Genomic DNA, 22,016 nt, shown 5'->3' with positions numbered 1-22,016 from the left:
ATCCCCCATTCTGAGATGCTTTGCTTTGGGGGAAGCCAAATCTTGGTGGTGAAACTCCATGCTGGCCTTTAAAACTTTCCTTTAAAACTCATTTACCTCTAAAAATCAGTTTGGGGTTGGGGGTGATTAAAGTGCAGTTCACTATTTCCACCCCTTGAGGCTGGGAACAACTGAGCTTTCCTTTGCTTGCTTCAGATGCCCTGCTGGCCACAGACATTCCTGAACTGGGCAGGGCTAGCCATGAGGGCTGAGGACTCCATGTGCCTAGCAGATGGTAAATCGGGCTTTCCCCTGCTCCCCTGCACTTTAAATTCATACAGTTCAGTTTCTGTTGTATCCACTACATCCTCCTTGCTGTCACATAAGTAGAGGACTAGAACATGGCAAGAAACAGGACAGAGGACAATTTATCTCTCCGAGGCCAACAAGTGTCTACAGTAGAAGTAGAGAAAGCTTTACCGCATCAGCCAGCATCTGCTGCTGGAGGAGAAGTTGCTGCTTCTGCTCCATGGTTGGTCTCTGCAGGGTCTGTTTCTTCCCCATCATCTGCTGATTCAACAGGGACTGCTGGGAGTTCATGTAACCACTTCCAGTGTTTGGATTTGAGCAGGAGTTGGGACTTGGACTGGGGCCTGTGTTCTGGCCTACCACAGTGTGTTGATCCTGTAGAAGGGAGAGGAGGAGGGGAAGCTACTGTGAATTAAAGAAGACACGGGGAGCACAAAGATGAGAAGCTTAGATTCCAAATATTTTCATCCAGTTGGAGATCAAATTTGGTTAATGACTTGGACATCTGGAGAATAGCTTTTGAAAGCCATTGTTGTGTAACACAGCAAGCAGAGCAGGAAGGTGAACGGTGAGTATCATGGGATAAGCTCCCCCAGCCTCTTAGTAGTCTCCTCATTCCAGAGGTGTTTATGGAACCTCAAAGAAAATATTCAGTGATACCCTCAACTTCTCTGAAGCAAAGGCATCGCAGAGTGACAGCCATTTCTTTTCTCTAGCAAGTGAGTGTGCATTTGTTATTTCTGACCCTACAATGAAAATGGAATTCCCAACCATGTGTTTAAAGTTGAATAGCCATTCTGAACAGAAGACAGGAGGCAGGAGACATTTGTCTACTTACTTAGAGACTCATTAATTTCACAGCAGTTTATGGTAAGGGGACAACCCACTCACTGGCAATGATGAAGAAATAATGTCATATATCAAATAATATTGGACATTTGGAAGTTACCACTCTGATCTGAGGATCTACCAGTTTTTAGGCATTGATACATTAGAACTCTGCAAGGACAGCAGCTAAGCCCTCTGAGGTATCATTATGTCCTAGTGAAGTATGCAGAGCTCTGTAGTAGTAGAACTCCAAGAAGACTAGAAAACACGGTCTCCTTGTAGATTCATATCTAACCAAGGGATAGGAAATGTTCATATTACAGAGGCTAGGAATTATAAGTTCAGCTTGGGCATAGTGAAATATTCTTGCCATTCTAGCTCTCAGAAGGTGGAGGCAGGAGGGTCATGGGTTCAAGGCCATCCTCTGATATATAACAAGTTCAAGGCCAACCTGGGATACAGGAGACAATGTCTCAAAACACAAAATACAAAACACAGCAAACAAAAGATTATAAAATAAAAATTTAGAAAACTCTTCACCCATTGATGGCAGTGACTGGGAGGCAGGTTACTTTGAACATGTACCAGCTCATGTTCATGGTGCCTCTGGGAACCATGAATACACAGAAGCAAACAGTCCAACTCCCACTCTCCAGGCAGACAGCAAGTACTCAGCAGATCCCAGCAGGACTTTCATGGTGCTGAGTAGTGAGGAGCTGCAACATTCCTGGGAATTATCTTCTCCTGTACTCTATTACCTTCTGAGCTTTCCTTCTCTTTTTCTTGTTTCTTTTTTTGGTAGAAAGCTGTCAGTCTGAACCCTGGTGCAATAGGAAACTGGATCTTGTAGCATAGCAAACAGCAAAGGGATCTCGAATAATTATAAGGACAGCCAAACACCAAGACTCAGCACACAGGCCAGACCCAACATTCAATGCTTTACACCATTTATCTGATCCTCCCACCAAAATGAAAAAGAACTAGTATTTTGATTTTGATTTTGCAGATGAGCTATCTGAGCTGAGGGAGACCTTGGAGCTGGAGGTGTGAAGTGGAGGAGGCTTTGGAGCCAGGTCAGCCTGACTGAAGAATGCTCCCTCTCATTGTAGTACAGTGCTGCTCTGAGCTGAGACGGTAATCACTGAAGGTGGAATTTTGTATGACCAAAACAGTCATTTTTGGTTTTTTTGTGACCTTCTTTCAACTTTAAATCCACATAGCGCCTGGAAGTCACCTGTCTCTATGTGTCTTACAAGCCACTAGGAATATAGGCTTGAAGACAAGGGCTTTTGAGCCCCTGGCAGAGTGGAATAGAGGAAAATCAATAGAGTTGGGTGTCTTGGAAGGAAAGCAGAGTAGGAAATACAGGGGGTGGGGGACAGGGAGGACTGAGGGCAGAACCCTTGGGACTTCTCAGATAAGGGAGAGGGAAGCAGAGTCTGTGGTGGGAGGAAAGAGGCAGGGTGGAAGGAGAGAAAGGACCATTGGAAATGTCAAAGGACTTTTTAAAGAATCTCTTTGCATGACTATAGTGAACAAAAGCTCTGGGGTGTGGCCTGCCCCTTCCATGCCCCATTCTAGCATTTATTACATGGGCACCTAGAAGAAGCGAATTCGCTTTCCTCATCTGTAAAACAGGAATAGGGAAAATGACAATAGGATTGAGGTGTTGATGTCACCAACGCCCTGTGATGATTAAATGACTGGCTCCAAGGAAGGGCTTTAACGATGCCCACTCATAGCTACTAATGTTATTTCAAGTGTGCATGTTTATTTTTATCTTTTTCCTTTTGAAGCAGATAAGTTAGCTGTGCAGGTCACTGAAAGCTGTTCTACAAAAGCTTGATCAGACATGCAGAGTTCATTTGGAACTGGAAGGGGACACACAGCTCTACACCCTCAGCTAACACATGAGTTTACAAACTACACTGGTAGGTGTCCATGCCCAGGGCATAGTCCCTCACCCATGAACATATCCACAATACCAATCGGACTTGGAGTTACTAATAGCACAAAAAAGAGAGAACATGAAGTTGGGAAGGACTGGGAGGTGCAAGTGAGGGAAAGTTGGAAGGAAGCAAAGGCTAGACAGGAGCAAACTGCATTGCAGCAATACACGAGACTTCCAAAGAAGAAATAAAATATAATTCAAAAAACTACAAGGAAGGAGATGGACAGCGAGCTCAGTGTTGGCAGGCTGATAGCTTCAGAATGGCTTCCAGAGGAAGCTGGAACAACGCCCATCTCTGAGATTTAGAAAGGATGTGCATGCCAAGAAAACGCAGCTCTTTTTCTCTCTAATCAAACAGATGGACTGTTCTAAACTTAGTTTCATTCCTAGACAATACCAAAAATATTCTAGGACCCTTTTCCGTAAAGTCTCAAGTGTTGTCCAAATTTGAAACTAGTATTGGAGCACAGGGACATGTCCTGGTGTGGAAGAAAGAGGGAGAAATAAATTCTCTTGGAATTTTGTAGATATTTTTACCTTTGAACTTATACCTCATAGACCTTATCATGGTACTCTTACACACTCTTTCAGTTCGTGATTGAAGTCACATTTAGCTGCTGTCATATTTTTGCCCTTATGTTAGCTGTGAAACACAAGACACCTCCTTCACAGACATGCCTTCATTGCCAAGATGTTGTGCAAACTGCAGTACATAAAATATTTTGAAAGAAAAATATGCTCCAATGCATTGGCTCTAGTTTCTACATTCAGCCTTATTGCTACCCCAGATTCACCCATGGAGAACTCAACACCACAGACATCAGCCGGTTCTCCCCTCACCCAATACATCTTTCCTCCTAGAGGGCAAATGGAAGCCATGGTAAATTTGGCAGGTCCTCACCTTCCATGATACTGTGTGTGTATGGATGTGCTCGTGTGGCAGTAAACAATCATGTCATTTCCATTGTGGTAGTGTTATCAGCATGGAAAACCCAAGGTTCTAGAAACTTGGAATTAAAGACTGATTTAGTAACAAGTTACAAATACACACCTGATTAAAATAATTGAAGTAACTTTCATTTATGTGTTCTTTTACTGTTTTAAGTTCTAATGATATAATGTTTGATGCTAACCTACCCTGTCTTCATTTACATTTAATATATAGTCATAAGTTTTAATACTTGAGGTATATGTGTGTATGTTGAGATTATAGGTGTGTACTCTCTCATCCAGCTTTAGAATATACACACACGCACACACACACACGTGTGTGTGTGTGTGCGTGCGTGTGTGTGTGTGTGTGTGTGTGTATAATTTTCTACTTTTAGTTCCTTGCTAAAATAATAACTTAATTACATTTCCCCCTTTCCTTCCACCAAAGTCTCCTTTACAGCTCTCCCTATTCAAATTCATGACTTCTTTTTTCAGCAATTATTATTGCATGCATGTATGTATTTGATTACACATATATACCTGTTAAGTCTGTATAATTTTACTTGTATGTATGTGTACTGGCTAGTTTTGTGTCAACTTGACACAGCTAGAGTTATCACAGAGAAAGGAACTTCAGTTGAGGAAATGCCTCCATGAGATCCAACTGTAAGGCATTTTCTCAATTAGTGATCAAGTGGGAAAGGCCCCTTGTGGGTGGGACCATCTCTGGGCTGGTAGTCTTGGGTTCTATAACGGAGCAGGCTGAGCAAGCCAGTGGAAAACAAGCCAGTAAAGAACATTCCTCCATGGCCTCTGCTTCAGCTCCTGCTTCCTGACCTGCTTGAATTCCAGTCCTGACTTCCTTTGGTGATGAACAGCAGTATGGAAGTTTAAGCTGAGTAAACCCTTTCCTCCCCAACTTGCTTCTTAGTCATGATGTTTGTGCAGGAATAGAAACCCTGACTAAGACAAATTGGTACCAGAAGTGGGTATTCCTTTGACAACCTGACTATGTTTTGGGGAGGACTGTGGAAGGACTTTGGAACTTTGGGCCAGAAGATCTATTCAGTGTTAAGAGCTCTGTGAGATGTTGTATAGGAGCTTGGAAGATAATGTTGAGAACAGTGCAGAAAATGGAGGCCTGGCTTGTGAAATTTCAGAGGGAAAATTAAAGACTCTTTTCAGGGCCATTGCTATTTTGGATTGTAAAGATTCTGTGGTTCTGGTTAGCTGGGGCTGAAGAATCATCTGTGATTAACAAGATACCAGAACTAGTAAAATGAAACCTTTGCATTACTGGGACTATTGATGCTGGTTAGCTGGAGCTAAGAAATTAGTGGTGATTAAGAAGAGACCAGCATCATTGAGGTGACATCTTCTGGGAAGTGTTTTCTGAGAGCACAAAGAGGCTGTGTTCCAGAGATAACCAAAGTTCTACTTTGTGCTGCAGCAGGACTTGGTAATGTGTTAGAGTCACCCAGGTGGTACTGGTTTTGAAGGCATGAAGGGGTCACGAAGAGCAGCTGAGGCTCAGCACCGTGAGAGGCTATGGAAGGCCATTGGTGAAGGTACAGCCTCAGTTACAATTGAAGGCCCAGGACTGAAGGGGTCATGCAGTGTTTTGGAGATGCCAGTACCATGAGATGACCACCAAGAGCAGCAACAGTGGAGTACAGGCATCTGGAGTCTAGAGGACGACACGTGTGCTACAAAGGGTATGACTGGAGAAGTGACCCAAGCCCTTGGAGGAGCCCACAAGATCGTGAGTTGGATCCCAGACATTGGATGGTTGGAGATTGATTTTAGCTTTTGATTGTGACTGTGCCCAGATATTTTTCCCTCTTGAAGGAAGTTTTTTAGTGAGGCCCACAATTTTAATTGTAAATCTAAAATTTTAAGAATTTGTAAAGACTGTGGGACTTTTAAAGTTATTTAGATCTTGGGGATGAATAAGAAACTAAGGGTTGAGGCTTACTAGTGATGTGTTTGTGTGTCAAGTTGACAAGGGGTCAATTGTACTGGCTAGTTTTGTGTCAACTTGACACAGCTGGAGTTATCATAGAGAAAGGAACTTCAGTTGAGGAAATGCCTCCATGAGATCCAACTGTAAGGCATTTTCTCAATTAGTGATCAAGGGGGAAAGGCCCCTTGTGGGTGGGACCATCTCTGGGCTGGTAGTCTTGGGTTCTATAAGTAAGCAAGCTGAGCAAGCCAGAGGAAGCAAACCAGTAAGAAACATCCCTCCATGGCCTCTGCATCAGCTCCTGCTTTCTGACCTTCTTGAATTCCAGTCCTGACTTCCTTTGGTGATAAACAGCAGTATGGAAGTGTAAGCCAAATAAACCCTTTCCTCCCCAACTTGCTCCTTGGTCATGATGTTTATGCAGGAATAGAAACCCCGACTAAGACAGTATGTTTTCAGGGCGACTGTTTGTCACTGGACAACTGATTGGTATGCTCTTTCCTGGGGAAGAACACCTCTCCCACTCTCAACTTTTCTCAGGTGCCTAGAACTTTTTGTGTAGGTTGAGGCCTCAATGTAGAACACATATTTAATGAAACAGTTTGTATGAAGAAAATCTTAGGATCAACGGAAGAGTCAACGCTTGGCACGTAGATCTTACTTCAACAAAGAATCTCAGTATATTGTGACCAACATGTGACTAATCTTTCTAACAGATACTACAAAATAAGAATGATGTGGTTAGTTATTTTGTTCTAATGTGAAACAAACATTCTTTCTGTGATGGAGAACTGACTTCAGCCAGAGGTAGGAAGCTAGTGTATTAGACATTTCAGAAGATAGCAAAGAATCGAATCTGCCAGTTCCTTGAGAGATATTTGATATGGTAAGGCTTATTGAATTTAGTCATTGTTTAAAAAGTTTTGTGAGCTGTACAGACACACAGCAGCTTTCATAAAGGACTCAACGTTTGAAAATAACTATTGTGCTCTTGTTACTTAAAGAATAGCTGAAGAATATGTGCTATTGTGTAATCTGATTGAAATGGCTCTGTGTCTCTAATCTACAAGGAGGATATTTAATGATTTTCCTCTTACAAAACAAAGTCCTTAGAGTTACTAGAGACCCCTGGGAGTATTTTGGGTTGTTTGACTACCCTTTCTTTTTCTTGGCTTCTAGGCATCTGCAATTTGCAAAACAAATCCAAGATAAAGTACCCAGCTGGGCCAACCTGCACAGTAGATCTCACAAACTGGGTTTCTATTCAATCAATCTTTCTTCTCTCCTCCCTTCTTGCATTCCCCGGCTCAATGAACTAACTGCTCAACTGTTCCCCCGGGCTATTCATCTTCAGCACTGGCTGCTGATAAAGCCATGTATTTATATCTCTGCCTGAGAAGCACGCTGCCTGAGCGGTTTCTTTCGGATTCCCTCTAAGCTGTTAAAGCAGATCCTTCAAATCATTTCTTCGGGGTATGCATGGCGAGGTGGCTGTGGGCAGCTGAAATGATTGAATGGCCCTTGTTTGACACAAGGACAAGCGCTGCAGAGGGATCTGTCAGGGAATTACTGCAGATGGAGTTTGAAAATCAGAGACATTTCCATCTCGGGTTGGAAACTTCAGGGCTCAGTTTCAAATGACACAAAGATTGTACCTCACATCCCACTGGCCACCTTTTTTTACTAAATAGAATGTCATCATATTAGAACCCCACACATTTGCTTACATATTGTCGCTGTTTGTATATTATAACGACAGAGTTCAAGAGCTGTGGCTGAAACCTTGTGACCCAAATATATCTGGTCTTAACAGAACAAGTGGCTCTTGCCTTGCTTACCTATGCTAGAAACTTTAATCTTTTGCATTAAATTGGGTGGGGAGTGCTTTAGGGAAGGGACCCTGAAATCCTCAGAAGTAATTGACAAAATGAATAAATAATGCTATCATGATATGTGTTTCCATTAATGCCATCCCTACCCCTCTCCTCCCCTCAGCACGCATAGCATCCACTGAAAATGGAAGGAACTTACAAAGTCTCTGTCCAACTCTACATTTTAGGTGAAGATATAGCCCCCATCCTTAAGGACTTGAGTTACACAAGGTCACATATCTAGCCAAAAGATGAAGAGTGCATGTCTAAATCCTGGGAAATGTATTATATAAAATACTCACCGCCTGAAAGAGATGGCTCAGTGGCTAAGGGCACTTGCTGCTCTTACACAGGACCTGAATTCAGTTCCTAGCATACACATGGCTATTCACAGTGACCTATTACTCCAGCTCCAGGGGACTGACACATTATTCAGGTCTCCATGGGCACACTCATATACACGGTACACATAAACTCATAGACACACACACACACACTCATTTTTAAAAATGTAAACGAGAAGATTCATTTGCTTGAGAGATTTTCATCTTGCCTGATAGAAATGGGGGGCATGGTATTGTCTTTTGGCATGGGGCGGGGCGGGGCGGGGCGGGGCGGGTGGAGGTGGAGTTTGATTAGGAGGGAAACATGTTTTGATCTTAGCGTTTTCCTTTGAGATAGATCATCGGGTAGACGTGTTTCTTTTGGAGAGTTTTACACTAACAGTCTAACAGTCTGAGCCTGCAATGTGTATTCTCTCTGTTTCCACCAATGGAAATGAGGTCTCTTTCAGATATTGCGTAATATTCAAGTCACCAGGACCTGTCTATTCTTAGCCTTAGGGCACACATCTATTATGGGTCATCTGTGAGAGCAGCTCCACGAGGAGGTGTCTCTGGGGTGGGCTGTGGCCAGGAACATCAGTGGGTCAGGGTGGAGCAGGAAAAAACGAACTCACTCAGGGGAAGGAATGAGACGCTTTTCTTAAATGAGAAATTCTTCAGCTTTAGAAGGGCTCTTTGTGACGGGCCTGAGATTTCTGCTCTGCAAATTGGCCTTTAGCGCTTCGTCTCTAGGGCCAAATATGCGATTGCATTATGATGCCCTGTGAAGATTTCATAAAACTATCAATTCTGCCTCTCTTCTCATCTCAACAAACACACACAGAAACCAGCAAGTTGGTCTTCTGTTTCAAGAAGCGTATACATTCCCTAAGTGTGTCCAGACCATCAGACCACAGACCTCAGTCTGTGAAGTTCACCCTCTGCTCATCAAAGATTTGTTTGTGAACATAATGATATGTCTTACAGTCAGAATCGCCAGCCAGGGGACTAGGTATTCAAATATAGAGCATATGGGGACATTCTCATTCGAACCATGATAATCCTGTCTGTTGGGACATTCCTCCTCTGCCTGCTCTCCCCACCCGCCCCACCCGCTGATGCTTGCTTTTCCTGGGCTCAGTTAAATGTCTGTCAGGCAGTCCTCTTTGAGTCCCTAAGGTTGAGGCTCTTCTGTGTCTGTGACAAAAGGCACCAGCCCATGCCAGCCGCAGCATTTGTCAGTCAGTAGTGCAATGGCTCCATAGTTTATGCCCATTTGTCTCCCAGCAATGTGATTGGATGACTGAGGTATAGTCATCAGGATAGTCCTTAGGTATGGTGGACTCTCTCTGCATTAATGTATAAATGTATAAATGATCTTTAAAATGTATATGAACGAACAAGGATGCAGTTCAGAGTAGAAACAAGGACAGACCTTCCTGTCAATGAGACACAAGGTATTAAAGTGCTAATCTCCTCAGGGGTAACTGGGAACCTATGTAGAAGAGGATGTGAGTCAGGGGTGTAGTCATGTTCTTAATTCCAGTGTTTGCAAACTGGGGGTGTCACCTCGCAGAGCCCCCATGAAAAGCCGCTTCCAAGGGTGGGAGATAGGAACTTTATGTTGTCACCACAGTGACCACAGTGAGGGCAGCAGTGCTGTGCAACCCGAGATTTCCCATTAGCAGCTGTCAGGTTTTGAAAGCTAGAGGACATGCATCAAAAGCTTGACACCTTGTTTAATCCCTGCAATAACAATATTTCATTATTGTTCCAAATTTAAATCAGAAGAGATAAAAATAAAGAAACTTGTCTTGTTCTAAAAGGCAAATGAGCTTGTTAATACACAGAATGTTTAGAAAACATTCCTGTGTTCTAAAAAGCAATTTGAAAGGTGGGCAGCAGACATAGTTGGCTAAAGTCCCCACTCCACCTTTCATCAAGCTGCATGGGGTTAAAAGAGGGTCAGAAGACTTTTAAGCTCAAGCAGCATGAAGCGAATAAAATACTTAGTAAACTAGCATGGCGTATGCATCCAACTTCAGATAGGTACTAAGCTCTCTGTTTAAATTAACCAGATAGCAAACATTTGGCTAAATAACGATAAAGTAAGCAATGTGGGGTTTATATTAACACTGTCAATACAGCAATGAGCAGTAATTACTCAGTAACGCTATCAATACTGCTCCTATCAAATGAAAACGACTGGGAAGTGGTATTTGTGGGCAATTTTATCAGTGGTAGACTGTATGTCATAAATGGTGTTGACGTTATTCCCTTAAGTAATAGTTCATCGTATGATTGCTGAGGGAGTCCAGTAATGTCACATCAGTCACAGCCTTTGCTTCCCAATGGATGTAATGCATGCGCGTGCGTGCGTGCGTGCGTGCGTGCGTGTGTGCGTGCGTGCGTGTGTGTGTGTGTGTGTGTGTTGGGAGTGGAGGGAAGTTTTCATTTTATGTCTACTAGTATGGCTGTGTACTATGTACAAGCAGTACCAATTGAGGCCAGAAGGGGGCGTTTCATTTACTGGGCCTAAGATACAGATCACTGTGAGCAGACATAAGTGCAGGGAATTGATCACAGTTGATGCTCTTAACTGCCGTGCCATCCCTTCAGCCTCATGGTTTTTGTTGGTTTGCTTGTTTTGTTTTTATTTTTGTTTTCTTTTGTTTAGCTGGAGTCTTGTGTAGCTCAGGCTGGTCTCAAACTCACTGAGTAGCTAAAGGTGACCTTGAACTCCTGGTCCTCTTGCTTCAACATTCTTGTGCTAAGATTACAGACATGGTCACTGTGCCCAGCTAACAAGCAGTGTTTGCTGAATAACCCTCCAAAACTCACACTGAAACTTTATCTTCATACTGGAATTGCAAGGCGCCACTCTCAGAGCTCCTTTTAGGTCCATTCTACCTTTTCTGTCTGCCTTGAAGGAAGAAGCCATTGGCGAAAGAGGCCTCTGCCCATGCCATGCCGGCACCCTGACTTTAGCTTTCTCAGGCTGCAGAGTCATGGTCTTTGTAAGTGATAGGGTCTGTGGTGTTTTAACATGTAGGAAAGTTAACATTTGTTTTTAACCATTATTGATTTATAGTTAAATCGTGTGTGTGTGTGTGTGTGTGTGTGTGTGTGTGTGTACATTCGTCTAGGAGTTGGCCCCTGTAACCTGTGAACCCAGTCAATTTTAGTCTTTCTTTATGACTTTTGTGACCTTATGCTCTCCAACTTTAAAATGTGGAATTTAGATTATAATCTTAGTTCTAATCTGATCAAATAGTTGAAATTCCTTTTGTACTTGGTCAAGTGAACAATACATACCATTGGAAGAAAACAATTCATTTTCTATTTCTCAGATGAGTCTAAAATACGCTTTAGCAACATGGCATGCAAAATCATTATCTCTTCACTCTATCATAATCAAATAATGGCTTTGGGCCAGGTGGGGTGAAAGAGGGGATTTCAAAGTGTTCCTTCTCTTCTGTAAATGAACAGAGGATTGCGATGAAACACTGGAGAAATGTAAAGACTGAATGCCAGACATGTTTGCACATATAAATGTCAGAAAGCACAATGTAAAATTGTGTAGCTCTGGTATAAGTTCTCAAGTGATTCTGTAAGAAGGCCTATCTTTTCTGTAGTTCTGTACACAAAAGAAAACCAAAACCAAAATCAAAGAACAAACAACCAATCCTACAGCTTCCTAGGAATAACTTTTAAGCTTTGACTCTGTATCTGTACTAAAATGTACAAAACAAATCTAAGACAAGCTACTCCTTTTAAAAGAGAAATAGAGGCTATTTCATTGTCATGTTTTGCTTAGTACTTTGGAACTACAGAGGAGTAAACAATGCACACTGCCTGGCTAATGTCTTCAAACAACTTGGTGTTCTATGACATTTTTGAGAATCTTCGAGTGCTTTGTTGGAATGGCCACATGGGACATTAGGGAAGAGCTGTGTGCTCTCTATTACTACAGCACTGAAATGTTCCCTGGTTAGGATACAAACCTCTAAATGCTTCAGTGGGACTTCAAAAAAACCAAATTCTCCTTAAGACTAGAAGGGACAAATTTCAAAAGAATGGAGATTTCTCTTGAACCAATATCCAGAAAATTAAGTTATTTACCAAATCTTACTTATGTAAACTATACAAATACATTTTTAAAAATCTACTCTAAGAATGAGAAAAGTCAATGATTTTTTGGTCTTATATTTTCTATTTTGATTAAGTCAGCTGCACAAATGTCCACTCTGCAGTCACCTTGTAACCATGACTGTAGATTTATTTATTTATTTATTTATTTATTTATTTATTTGGTTTTTTTGAGACAGGGTTTCTCTGTATAGCCCTGGCTGTCCTGGAACTCACTTTGTAGATCAGGCTGGCCTCGAACTCAGAAATCCACCTGCCTCAATAGGATTTGGGATTTTTCTGCCTCTCTGACCCTGTCTCTGTCTCTCAGAGAGATAGATTATTTCACATATGAAATTACTTGTCAAAGAAGTAACAGGCAAGTATTTGATTAAAAATCAGATAAACTTCACTTACAATTCATAATTATCCAAGTGTTAAGAAAGTAACATATCTAATGAAAAGTTTCAATAAAATTACAAATACCAAACTTGGATATAACAGCCAGTGCCTTAGCTTGGAGTGTCAGTTGTTGGTCAATATTGGTCAAGATCACCATGAAAGGCTGAGATGTAAACTCCACAATACAGGTGGACAGGAACTTGTGACCCCTGTTTCTCAGCAATTTGGGAAGGTTGGTTGCATTGAGTTCTGTTACTTGTAATGGTAAACAGATCAAAACTCTAACTGGCCGGCCATCTTTGAACTGGGTAAACATTTGTGGCTTATTCTCCTAACTGCTGATCAGTTGAGCATATATGAGGAGACTGATATGTTGTGTAATCTTCAGTGTTTACTTTGTCTTGTGCTTTCCAGACCCATGTGGCACTTCTTAAGAGAGTGTACATCTGGGTCCGCTGCAACTCCCTAAGTAGCCGGCTGACTCCAAATAACAGCTCATTTAGTATACATCTAACATTTAAATCAAAACTATGACTAAACTTGAGCCAATTGGATCCTTTTAGAATTTAAAAGTCTTGCTAGTCAGCTATCCTGAGAAGGAAATGAGGCAAAAATTTAAAAACAACAACTGGTCACATCCCCTGTAAGATTGCAGAGCTTGGGCCAACCATGTGAAAGGCCACACCAACTGACACCATGCAGCTTAATGCAACACATATTGCAAAAAAGTTGTTTTGAAAAGAATGCTTAAATTAACAGCATCGGCTACTGTGGTGGTTTTGGCATCAGCAAGACACAGCTCGATCGTCTCACCTGAGGGCCTGATTTGCTTAATAGATTTTCAGTTGAGGTTCATCATGTTCATCTGACTCCCTCACAATATTCACTTCTGCTTTCCTCCCATAGAAACAGGCTTCTTCTACACCACTCAGAGGTCAGCATTGCTTTTAAACGTTGCTGCTTTCAGGGTATCTGGCTAGCTTTAGCACTCTGTGTTTAAAAGTCAGCCTCTGAGTATTTGGAGAGTTAATTAAACCTATGTGTTTTAATACTAAACTACACTGTTAGACGTGATGTTAATGAGAGTTCTTAACTTAAAGTGTTAGGAAAAGTAATTTAATTGGTTTCAGATAAATAAACAGCACCAAGTGTGACAATGGCCAGGCCCATGAACTGCGGTCCTTCTTCAGTGAGCTGCCACCACATGTCCTCCACCTCCCAATGCAGGTGAACACTTCCACACAGTGTCTCTGCTCTCTGCCTTCAGCATATTTCTGGCAGCTGGATTAGTCATTTTCTCCTTGGAAATTAGGATGCAGTTCATGTCAATGACAAGAGATAGTGGGATAGTCACTGTTTGCATGGGGAAAACACTGCATAGTTAGGTGATTTCACCAATTTTACTTTATTTATTATTTCTAAAAATCAGAAAGAGGCTCTTGGTATGTAGTGGATATATTTCACAGTCAAATTTAATATTCACAGAAACAGCTATTACACTTACTTTCAAGCTCGCAAGTGTTCAGAGGCTATCGAGAAACACAGACTTTGACAGGTACCTCTTAGGGGAATCAGAAATGTGGTCAGTTACCAATGGGCATTTGTCACAGTAAAGGAAGGCTATAGTGTTTCTATTTAAATGCAAATAATAGCTCACAGTGTTCTGTATGAAGTGATTTATTTTGATACATTTTCCAACTCTCCTAAAGACTTCAGGAGAGCTGCTTTAAAATAGTATTCAAGGACATGTGCTCAAGGACCAAACAGCATTACCCAATGGTCAAACTCCTTCATGTAAATGTCTATGGTCAAGGAGAGGAAATCAGGCAGGCCTACCAAGATTTATGAAGTTCCAGTTAGGGGAAGCTGTTTCCTGAACAAGAGCGGGACAGAGGGTAGCATCAAGGTTGATCTATTCTCTGGCAGCTCTAAGGTCTTAACCAGTTACCCATTATCATTGTGGTTTTCTTAATTATATAACCACATTATAAGATCAACACATAACTACAGTGAGAGAACAACCTTTCTCCCCTCTTCTTTACTTATAGATCGTATTTGAACATAGTCTCAATATAATGAAAATTGCAGTGCTTACAGGTCATAAATATTTCCAAGGAAACTGGATTTTATTTAGACATTTAAATGAAAGATGAATTTTCCATGTTTGGAACGAGTTAGAGGAAATCTACTGGGAGACACTGGACCTGATGGGTTTGTTGCTTCTAGCTCTCTGGTCACTGGGATTAGTAGAATCTCCTTTGATGTTGGATGGAGAGCTTGTGGCAATCTGCAGAGCAGGTAGGGGAGGAGAGTTTCCCCAGACACTGCAGTTTTGATGGTTTTTGAGGCCCAGTTCTTACTCAGCTTTTCAGATTTCACTGTGGATGGGTGAAGGGAAGGGATGAGTGACACTTTGACACTAACAGTCATAATCAAGTTATAAAACACGATATAAGGTACATTTTACAGACATATTAAAACAATGGTAAATACATTTGTTAGAGGAGGGAGAGAGGGAAGAAGGGAAGGAGGGAGAGAAAGACAGACAGAGTGAGAAAGATCTCTCTCTCATCTAAAAGTATCACTCACACTTCTTAGTCTATATCAATACTTCCACCTACGTGTATATCTTAGAATAATGATACAAAAATGCTTATAAAAATTCCATAGTTTTATAAGGTCATTTCAACACAGAAGAATACTTTTTTAAATTTAAAAATACTGCTTTCCTTCCTTATAATGCTTCTCGTTAGTAAAATCAAGGTTTTTAAAATGCCAATATAAAAGTCTGAAAGCCAACTAATCAAAAATAGGATTTTTTTTTCCTCTTTAACTTTAAAGAAAATGTTAAGAGAGACTCCAGCCTTTTATGGAACCTGGCTTGAAATTCACAATTCAGTATCTTATGCTAAGAGGAACGGTGACGTCAGTTTACATTTTGCTTTCTGAAAAGTTGCGTGTAGGTGTGTGTTTATGTGCTGTCTGTATACTTCTGTGCTTCATGCATATTTTTGGAGTGTGTCTTTGTTCGTTTATAAATCACCTTGATCTATTTCACTTATTGTCAATTTTTTAGAATTTGTTAAAAATCTCATGTCAACTGAGCCGAGCCTAGGCTCGGCTGTTTTTTCTCGGGCTCTGGAGTGATGCTTAGGAGCAGATTTCTCCAAAGCCTCTTCCTCACCTCTAGTAGGCACTGTGAGAGCACTTTCAAGTTAGCTCCACTGTGCCTTCCAGCCACTGAGGATTGAATGCAATCTCATAGCAACAGACTCCAAACAGTCCCTCATTACAAGTCTCGCCCAACAACCGAGTCTTTGACCAGAACAAAGGTTGACAGTGATTAATCATTAAGTGGTTCCTTGTTCCTTGCTGCACGTGTTCCTCCAGCGGAGGCAGGCTGGCAGGTTTCCTGTCTCTGAGCTCCACTGTGCCCTGCCTGAAGCCTGCTCTCTAATTCTCATTTCCAATGCTGCAGGCATCGGCAGTTGGTCTGTGCAGTGTCCTGGCTCTGATTCTGAGCCTGGCAGACTCTGAACGGATGTAGGGAGCTCCACAATAAGTTGTTCACTTCACATCTGCTTACTAGATTATGCTCAAGCATAGTTGAAGAAATTGATTAAAAACCATTTTCTAGAAACAACCTTGGAAATCTGATCCCTTAACCTACCACGGATAAGTTGATATTCTTCAGTCCTATGGCTGGTGAACATGGCTACCTTCAGTAACACTTCTGTATGGAAACAGTTGGAAGACGGATGAAACATCGCGCTTAAAAGCAATCAAGGAATTTTCAGAAATCCTCTCTCAAATATTCTGTTTCTCAAGGCAGAAGAGTTGCGGGGTGAGCAAGCCTCACCGTGAGCGGCCTCAGGCGATGGAATGCCAGCCACTTTGTGGTCTCCTTTCTTTCTGTGTTTCTGCTCTTGGGCTTAGGCACTGTGGATCTATCTGTCTTGTAGGTGATATGGGGACCTGAAGAATTGTTTGCCCTCACTTTTAACACTGAGCTGGGTCAGAGTCAGGTGAGGAGGGACGATGGAATACAAGATACCGTTTTCTAAAAGATGAGGAACAAAGACTATAAAAATACTGGTAACAACAAAAATGAGCAAGGTGCTGCTTTTCTAACAAGCAGTGACATTTAACTATGAGAGGAGTCCATCCCTGGGGATTCTTTATGTCTACTTGGTTCTCTTTTCAAGTTAACTCTAGAATTATGGAGTGACAGATTTCCAGAAAATGAATGATTTTAATACCTCCATCCACAGTGTGAAAGCTGAAGCAGGGCATTAAATAGCAAGTGTCAGCTTGGCCCTTGAGTACGGAGCTGTGATATGGAGATCAAGCCAGTTAATGTTCCAGAATGAACAGAGGAGATACTCATGAGACCCACACCTAGCTGCGAAGCTTTGGGCAAGTCATGGCTGCTGGGGAAGGGAGAGTCCCTTTTCCTCAGGGGTGTGGTCTCTCCTCAGTCGAACATACTGTACTGAATGGCCGTGTGCCCATACATGTACACAGAGCCCTAACTGAACTCAGTGACTTATCAAGAAGGAAGAGGGAGAGAAGGGAAGAGGTCTGGGACAAGAGGGACAAATGGATATGATCTAAATACATTGTTTTATATCTCAAATTGTTAAAAATATATAACTCAAAAAATAAAAAAACCAAACAGAAGGACTACCTCAATACTGGAAACTTAGGTAAGAGAGACCATAAGATGATCACAGACTTATGACGATCAAAGGAGTCTGATGAGGAGCCCTGTTCAGAAAGCAAATGTCTCTCAACTTAAGCTTTCCAGAATCCATCTTTAAAACTAATATCAGTGAGCTTGGATTGTGGAAAACCAACCAACCAACCAGCCAACCAACCAACCAACCAGCCAACCAGCCAACTAGCCAACCAGCCAACCAGCCAACCAGCCAACCAGCCAACCAGCCAACCAACCAGTCAACCAGCCAACCAGCCAGCCAGCCAACCAACCAAACAAACAAATGAAACAGTGGAGGATTATAGAAAAGATGCATTTAGGTTTTGACATGGTCACGGATGATATTTTAAAACCATCCAATCTGGATATTTTGAGTTAATTCAATTTACTGTTTCGTGTTCTAACTGGTGGGATACATCTCTCTAGTTAAGGCAGATTGGCTTATGACTATACTTTAAAACAACAGTTAGATTGATCTGATCTTCTTAGTCTTTCCAACTAGCACCCAAGGCTGTGCTATGTGGTGGGTGTGGTGGTTAATCTTCACTGTCAACCTGACTAGATTTAGGATTACCATGGTGACACACCAGTAGGCATGTCTATGGTGGTATCTTCACAAAGTTGAACTGAAGAGGGAAGTCCCAAGATAATGCGGGCAGGGCCATCTCATGCATTGCAGTTCTGGAGCAAATAGGAGAAAGGTTGCTGGGAACCAGCATTCATCCCTCTATGCTTCCTGACTGCAGGTGTGAAGTGCCTAGTGCCTCACAGCCTGGCTGTCATGCCTTGCTGGCTGAGATAGATCTTACACTCAAACAGGGAGCCCAAACAACCCTTTCCTTTGTAAGCTGCTCTTGACAGGCTCACAAACAACAAAAACAGCTATAAACAGTGGCTTAAGCCCAAGTTCTCAAACAAAGATCTAGATCAACCATGATGGAGACTCTAGAACTATGGTCAGTTAGCACAGAGCATCAAAGCAATTTCTAAAGCTCAAGTAAGCAGATCTTGTGTTCAAATCCTGCTTAACTTGAGCTGTTTATCCACAAGCACTAAGAATGGCTGTCACGTGTTGGAGATGTACAGGTTGGTGTTACTGACACTTTACAAATGATCCCACTGCATGACCGATCAGGTCCATGAGCATCCCTCAGTGCTCCCTCTGCACAGATGAGAGAAGTGACACTTGAGATGTTACTTCATTCACTTAGAAAGCATCACATCAGAGATGCCAACACAGGCAGCCCTGTGCTGGGGTAGAGCCCGGAGAGCTGTTGTGTAAGCTCTACCACAGCCAAAGTCCCTGTTATAAAGCAGGGGTAGACCTTCATGACAGGCACATATCGGAAAATGCAGAAATATGAAGCAATGTGATTGAATGATTGCAATTGCAATCAGTGGCCTGCACACTGGAACACTGTAACCCTAGGTGGATTGCTTTGCTTTTCCAAACCTTAGTTTATCTGTAAAGGTGAGGTGATGCTTAATCTCCATGTAGCAGCAGTTTTTTCCTTTTTCGTTTTCTCTTGTGACACTGAGGTAGAGCCCAGGTCTCATGGTTTAGAGCAGAGTTATGCGTCCAACCCAAGTAACTAGCTTGGCTATTTTGTGGGCTCACCCTTCTTCCACCTTCTCCATCCCTTTTCTCCCACCCTTTCAACAACCCCTTAACACTAGATAAGAGAGAAAAAAGGGTAGAGGGGAAAGAAAAGAGATTCCTGAATAAAGTCAAGGGCCAGAAAAGGAGAAAGTTATTGTTAGACTACTTCCTGCTGATTAGGGGCATCAAGTCCCTCGGGGCAAGTTTGATAATACAGTAGGTAGCATAGTAAGTGTGACCAGTGAAGCCACAATCACGCTGGTGTAATCTTGGCTGCCACCCTCTCTTTAGAAACCAAGTTGAATATACTACCTACAGATTTGGCTGCTAATACCAAACAACAACAGGTAATGGCTTCATTGGGAGTCCTCTGTGTAGAACTCCAGCAACCACAAATTTTTCTATTAATTAGTTAGAGCCATATATGGAAAATGTTTTTGTAGAGAATCCACTTGCTTCAGAAGTAGCTCTTAGATTTTCTTTGGGCTAAGGTAACACAACTTGCTAGGCCCTGGATATAAATTTCAGTTACCCATTACATCAGTTCAGCAGCCAGATGCTAATGATAACACATAAGTAAAAAAAGCAGGTGCCTGGGTTGATAAGCTGCTAGAAACAGTCTAGCTGAAGGCATGGGTCACATTTAGTAGATGCAACTTCTTATAGGATGTGATTGTAATCTTAGAAGTAAAACTACTGTTTAATACAACAGTCCGGGCCTGGTGACACGGCTCAGTGATAGAGGCCCTTGTTAGGAAACTTAATGAGGTGGGTTAGATCCTAGGATCCCACATAGTGGAAGAAATTATCTTTTCATTTCCACATGTACTCCTGCCCACCCCCAAAATACAGCAAACAACCCACCCACAAGTAAATAAGAGAAAAAGAAGTCAAATTGCTAGACTAAAACTTTCTCTCTGTATTTGTGACAAAAGAGCACAGAAGTCACCTGGGTCTTTATAAAGTTCGATGCCATAGATCTGTCCTATGACCAGGGCTGGACAGACAGTAGGTGAGCCTCTGAAGGAGGAGGCAGTTTGACTTGCAGATTGCTAAGAAGAAATAAATACATGCAAGAAAGACTCTCCTTGAGTCTCACGTCACCACCAAACCCTGACAAAGGCCAGCTAAGTGAAGAAAGATCTTCCCCAAGCACATGTGGGTAAAAGGCACAGCTGCAGCTCTCCGTCGCTGTCCTCATGGCCCTGCATCTCCATTCTCCGTAGCAGCTCCCTCCTGTTCTCTGGAGTCTTCTGTGTGGTTCTGGTCTGATGCCTCCGGTCTTCCCTACTGTGACTTCATGACTCAGATTTATAAAGGCCTGCTTTTCCATATTCAATTATCTATCCTACAGCCCATTTCCCTTGCTTTGGGCCCATCAGTCTTGGCTCCTCAATCTTTAATGGGTACCATGTGAAGCACTTTGCGATCTTTTTGTAAGACAGAGTCTTATCTGATGGGTTTTGGTGAAAGGGCTACTGGGCTCAAACTCCCATGGATGCAAGTGCTGCTGCCTTGGAGATCACTCAGGGAGATGAGACACCAGGGACTAAAACTGAATGGATGAACTCTTGAAAGCTGTAGTGGTGTGGCTTTATTGTATAACCACTTTCTAGGGTTGTGCGTTTATGTATCAGCCAGAAAGGTGAACAAAATAGGACTTCTGGGTCTTGGACTTTTGTGGTGCTGGGAATTGCACCCAGGGCTTTGCCCATTCTAGGCAAATGTTCTGCCACTGAGCTGTGTTGTTCTCAGAAGTTACCTGCCCAGTGTGCTCTTCTGGAAGAGCAGTCATGGCTCTAGTTTCTCTTCCACTTTATTTATCTATGGCTCAGGTCACCTTGAATGTTATACTTTATTGTACTGACTGAACTGCCACTCTTCCTGTCTGTCTGTCCCAGTGGTCTCCATGTCAAGGCCCTGCCCTGGATCTGCCTGAAGCCCTGCAGGCCTGTTACAGAGAGGAACTGTGCCCTAGTTTCCTGCCTTCCCCATTCTATCCCTAATCAGTGTAGTTAAATGGGCCATGAGTATCTGTGTCCTGAGCCATAACAGATGGCATCCTGGAATTAAGATATAGAGAGCAGAGGAGTTCTAGAAGGATTAGGCCTTCTCCCTCATGGGGGAAGGCTAGTAGAGGATGAGGGGGGCCTGTTTGACAAGAGTCACTGGGCCCTGTCAGCATATTGATTGTTGTTGGGTTTATTTCACCATCACTGTCCCTTGACTGTTTGAAGTTCCCATGAATCTCTGTAGAGGAAAGAACTCTAGAGTGAAGAGCTAGAAGGACCACATTTGGAGTGCAACTTTGTGACCTCAGATAGATCAATTAACCTCTCTGTGCCTATTTGCTCAGGTGTGAAATTAAACTGGGTATCTAATATTATCTACAATGAGGATGACAGTGTCTCACAGGGATCTGAAGGAGGAGTGTGAGAAGAAGCTTTCAGACTTTAGGAAAGTCTTAGCTAAAAGAGGTCATATGGTGGTAAGAAGGATGTTTGAAACCACAGGGAAGGACTAGGCTGGTTAGTATTGTCTTAACCTTGAAACTCATGATTATAGTCTCTTTGTAGTCAACTAGAACCAGGCAACCATCTCATCATAGATAGACTGACAAGATTGTGCAAAAGGGAAGGATATAGTTAGAGATGCATTTTACTCACAGAGGTAGGGAGTTCTCGGGAGTTCTGGAAAATCATGTGGGCTAGGCCGGAGCGCCCTGCAGAGGCTGGACAGGATGCACTTATGCACTTGGGAGGACTCTCAGCTCATGAGGACACTGACGGGAAGTGCTTCATGCATCCTCATGGGTGGGTTTCCTGCAATGCTTCCCTCTCAGTTTGTAGCCAACGAGGCAGACCAGGTTAGCCCCAGATAATAGATGACAGAGTTTTGCCTCCTGATGGAGTCATTATTTGTGCATTTTGTCTTTGGGTAGTCTAGAGGCACCTGAAAAATGGTTTTATATTAATTTCAATACACCCACTCACCCATGCCCACAAAGAAATA

The 22,016-nt window shown here is 42.4% G+C and overlaps 1 protein-coding gene across 4 annotated transcripts in view; it reads right to left on the bottom strand.

The window, feature by feature from the left end:
* Maml2 (mastermind like transcriptional coactivator 2) overlaps window positions 1-22,016 on the bottom strand; it is a 412,973-nt gene that overhangs the window by 11,697 nt on the left and 379,260 nt on the right. For 3 of the 4 annotated variants that reach the window (NM_001013813.3, XM_030244398.1, NM_173776.3), the window contains 1 exon segment: window positions 460-663. The exons of the other annotated variant lie outside the window; for it this stretch is intronic. In NM_001013813.3, coding sequence (NP_001013835.2) covers window positions 460-663 — 204 coding nt within the window. 4 annotated transcript variants of the gene reach the window in all.

This window comes from Mus musculus, chromosome 9, assembly GCF_000001635.26.
Source record: "Mus musculus strain C57BL/6J chromosome 9, GRCm38.p6 C57BL/6J".
NCBI lineage: Eukaryota > Metazoa > Chordata > Mammalia > Rodentia > Muridae > Mus > Mus musculus.
The sequence above is the reverse complement of the archived record's forward strand: the minus strand, read 5'-3'. Positions and strand labels throughout refer to the sequence as shown.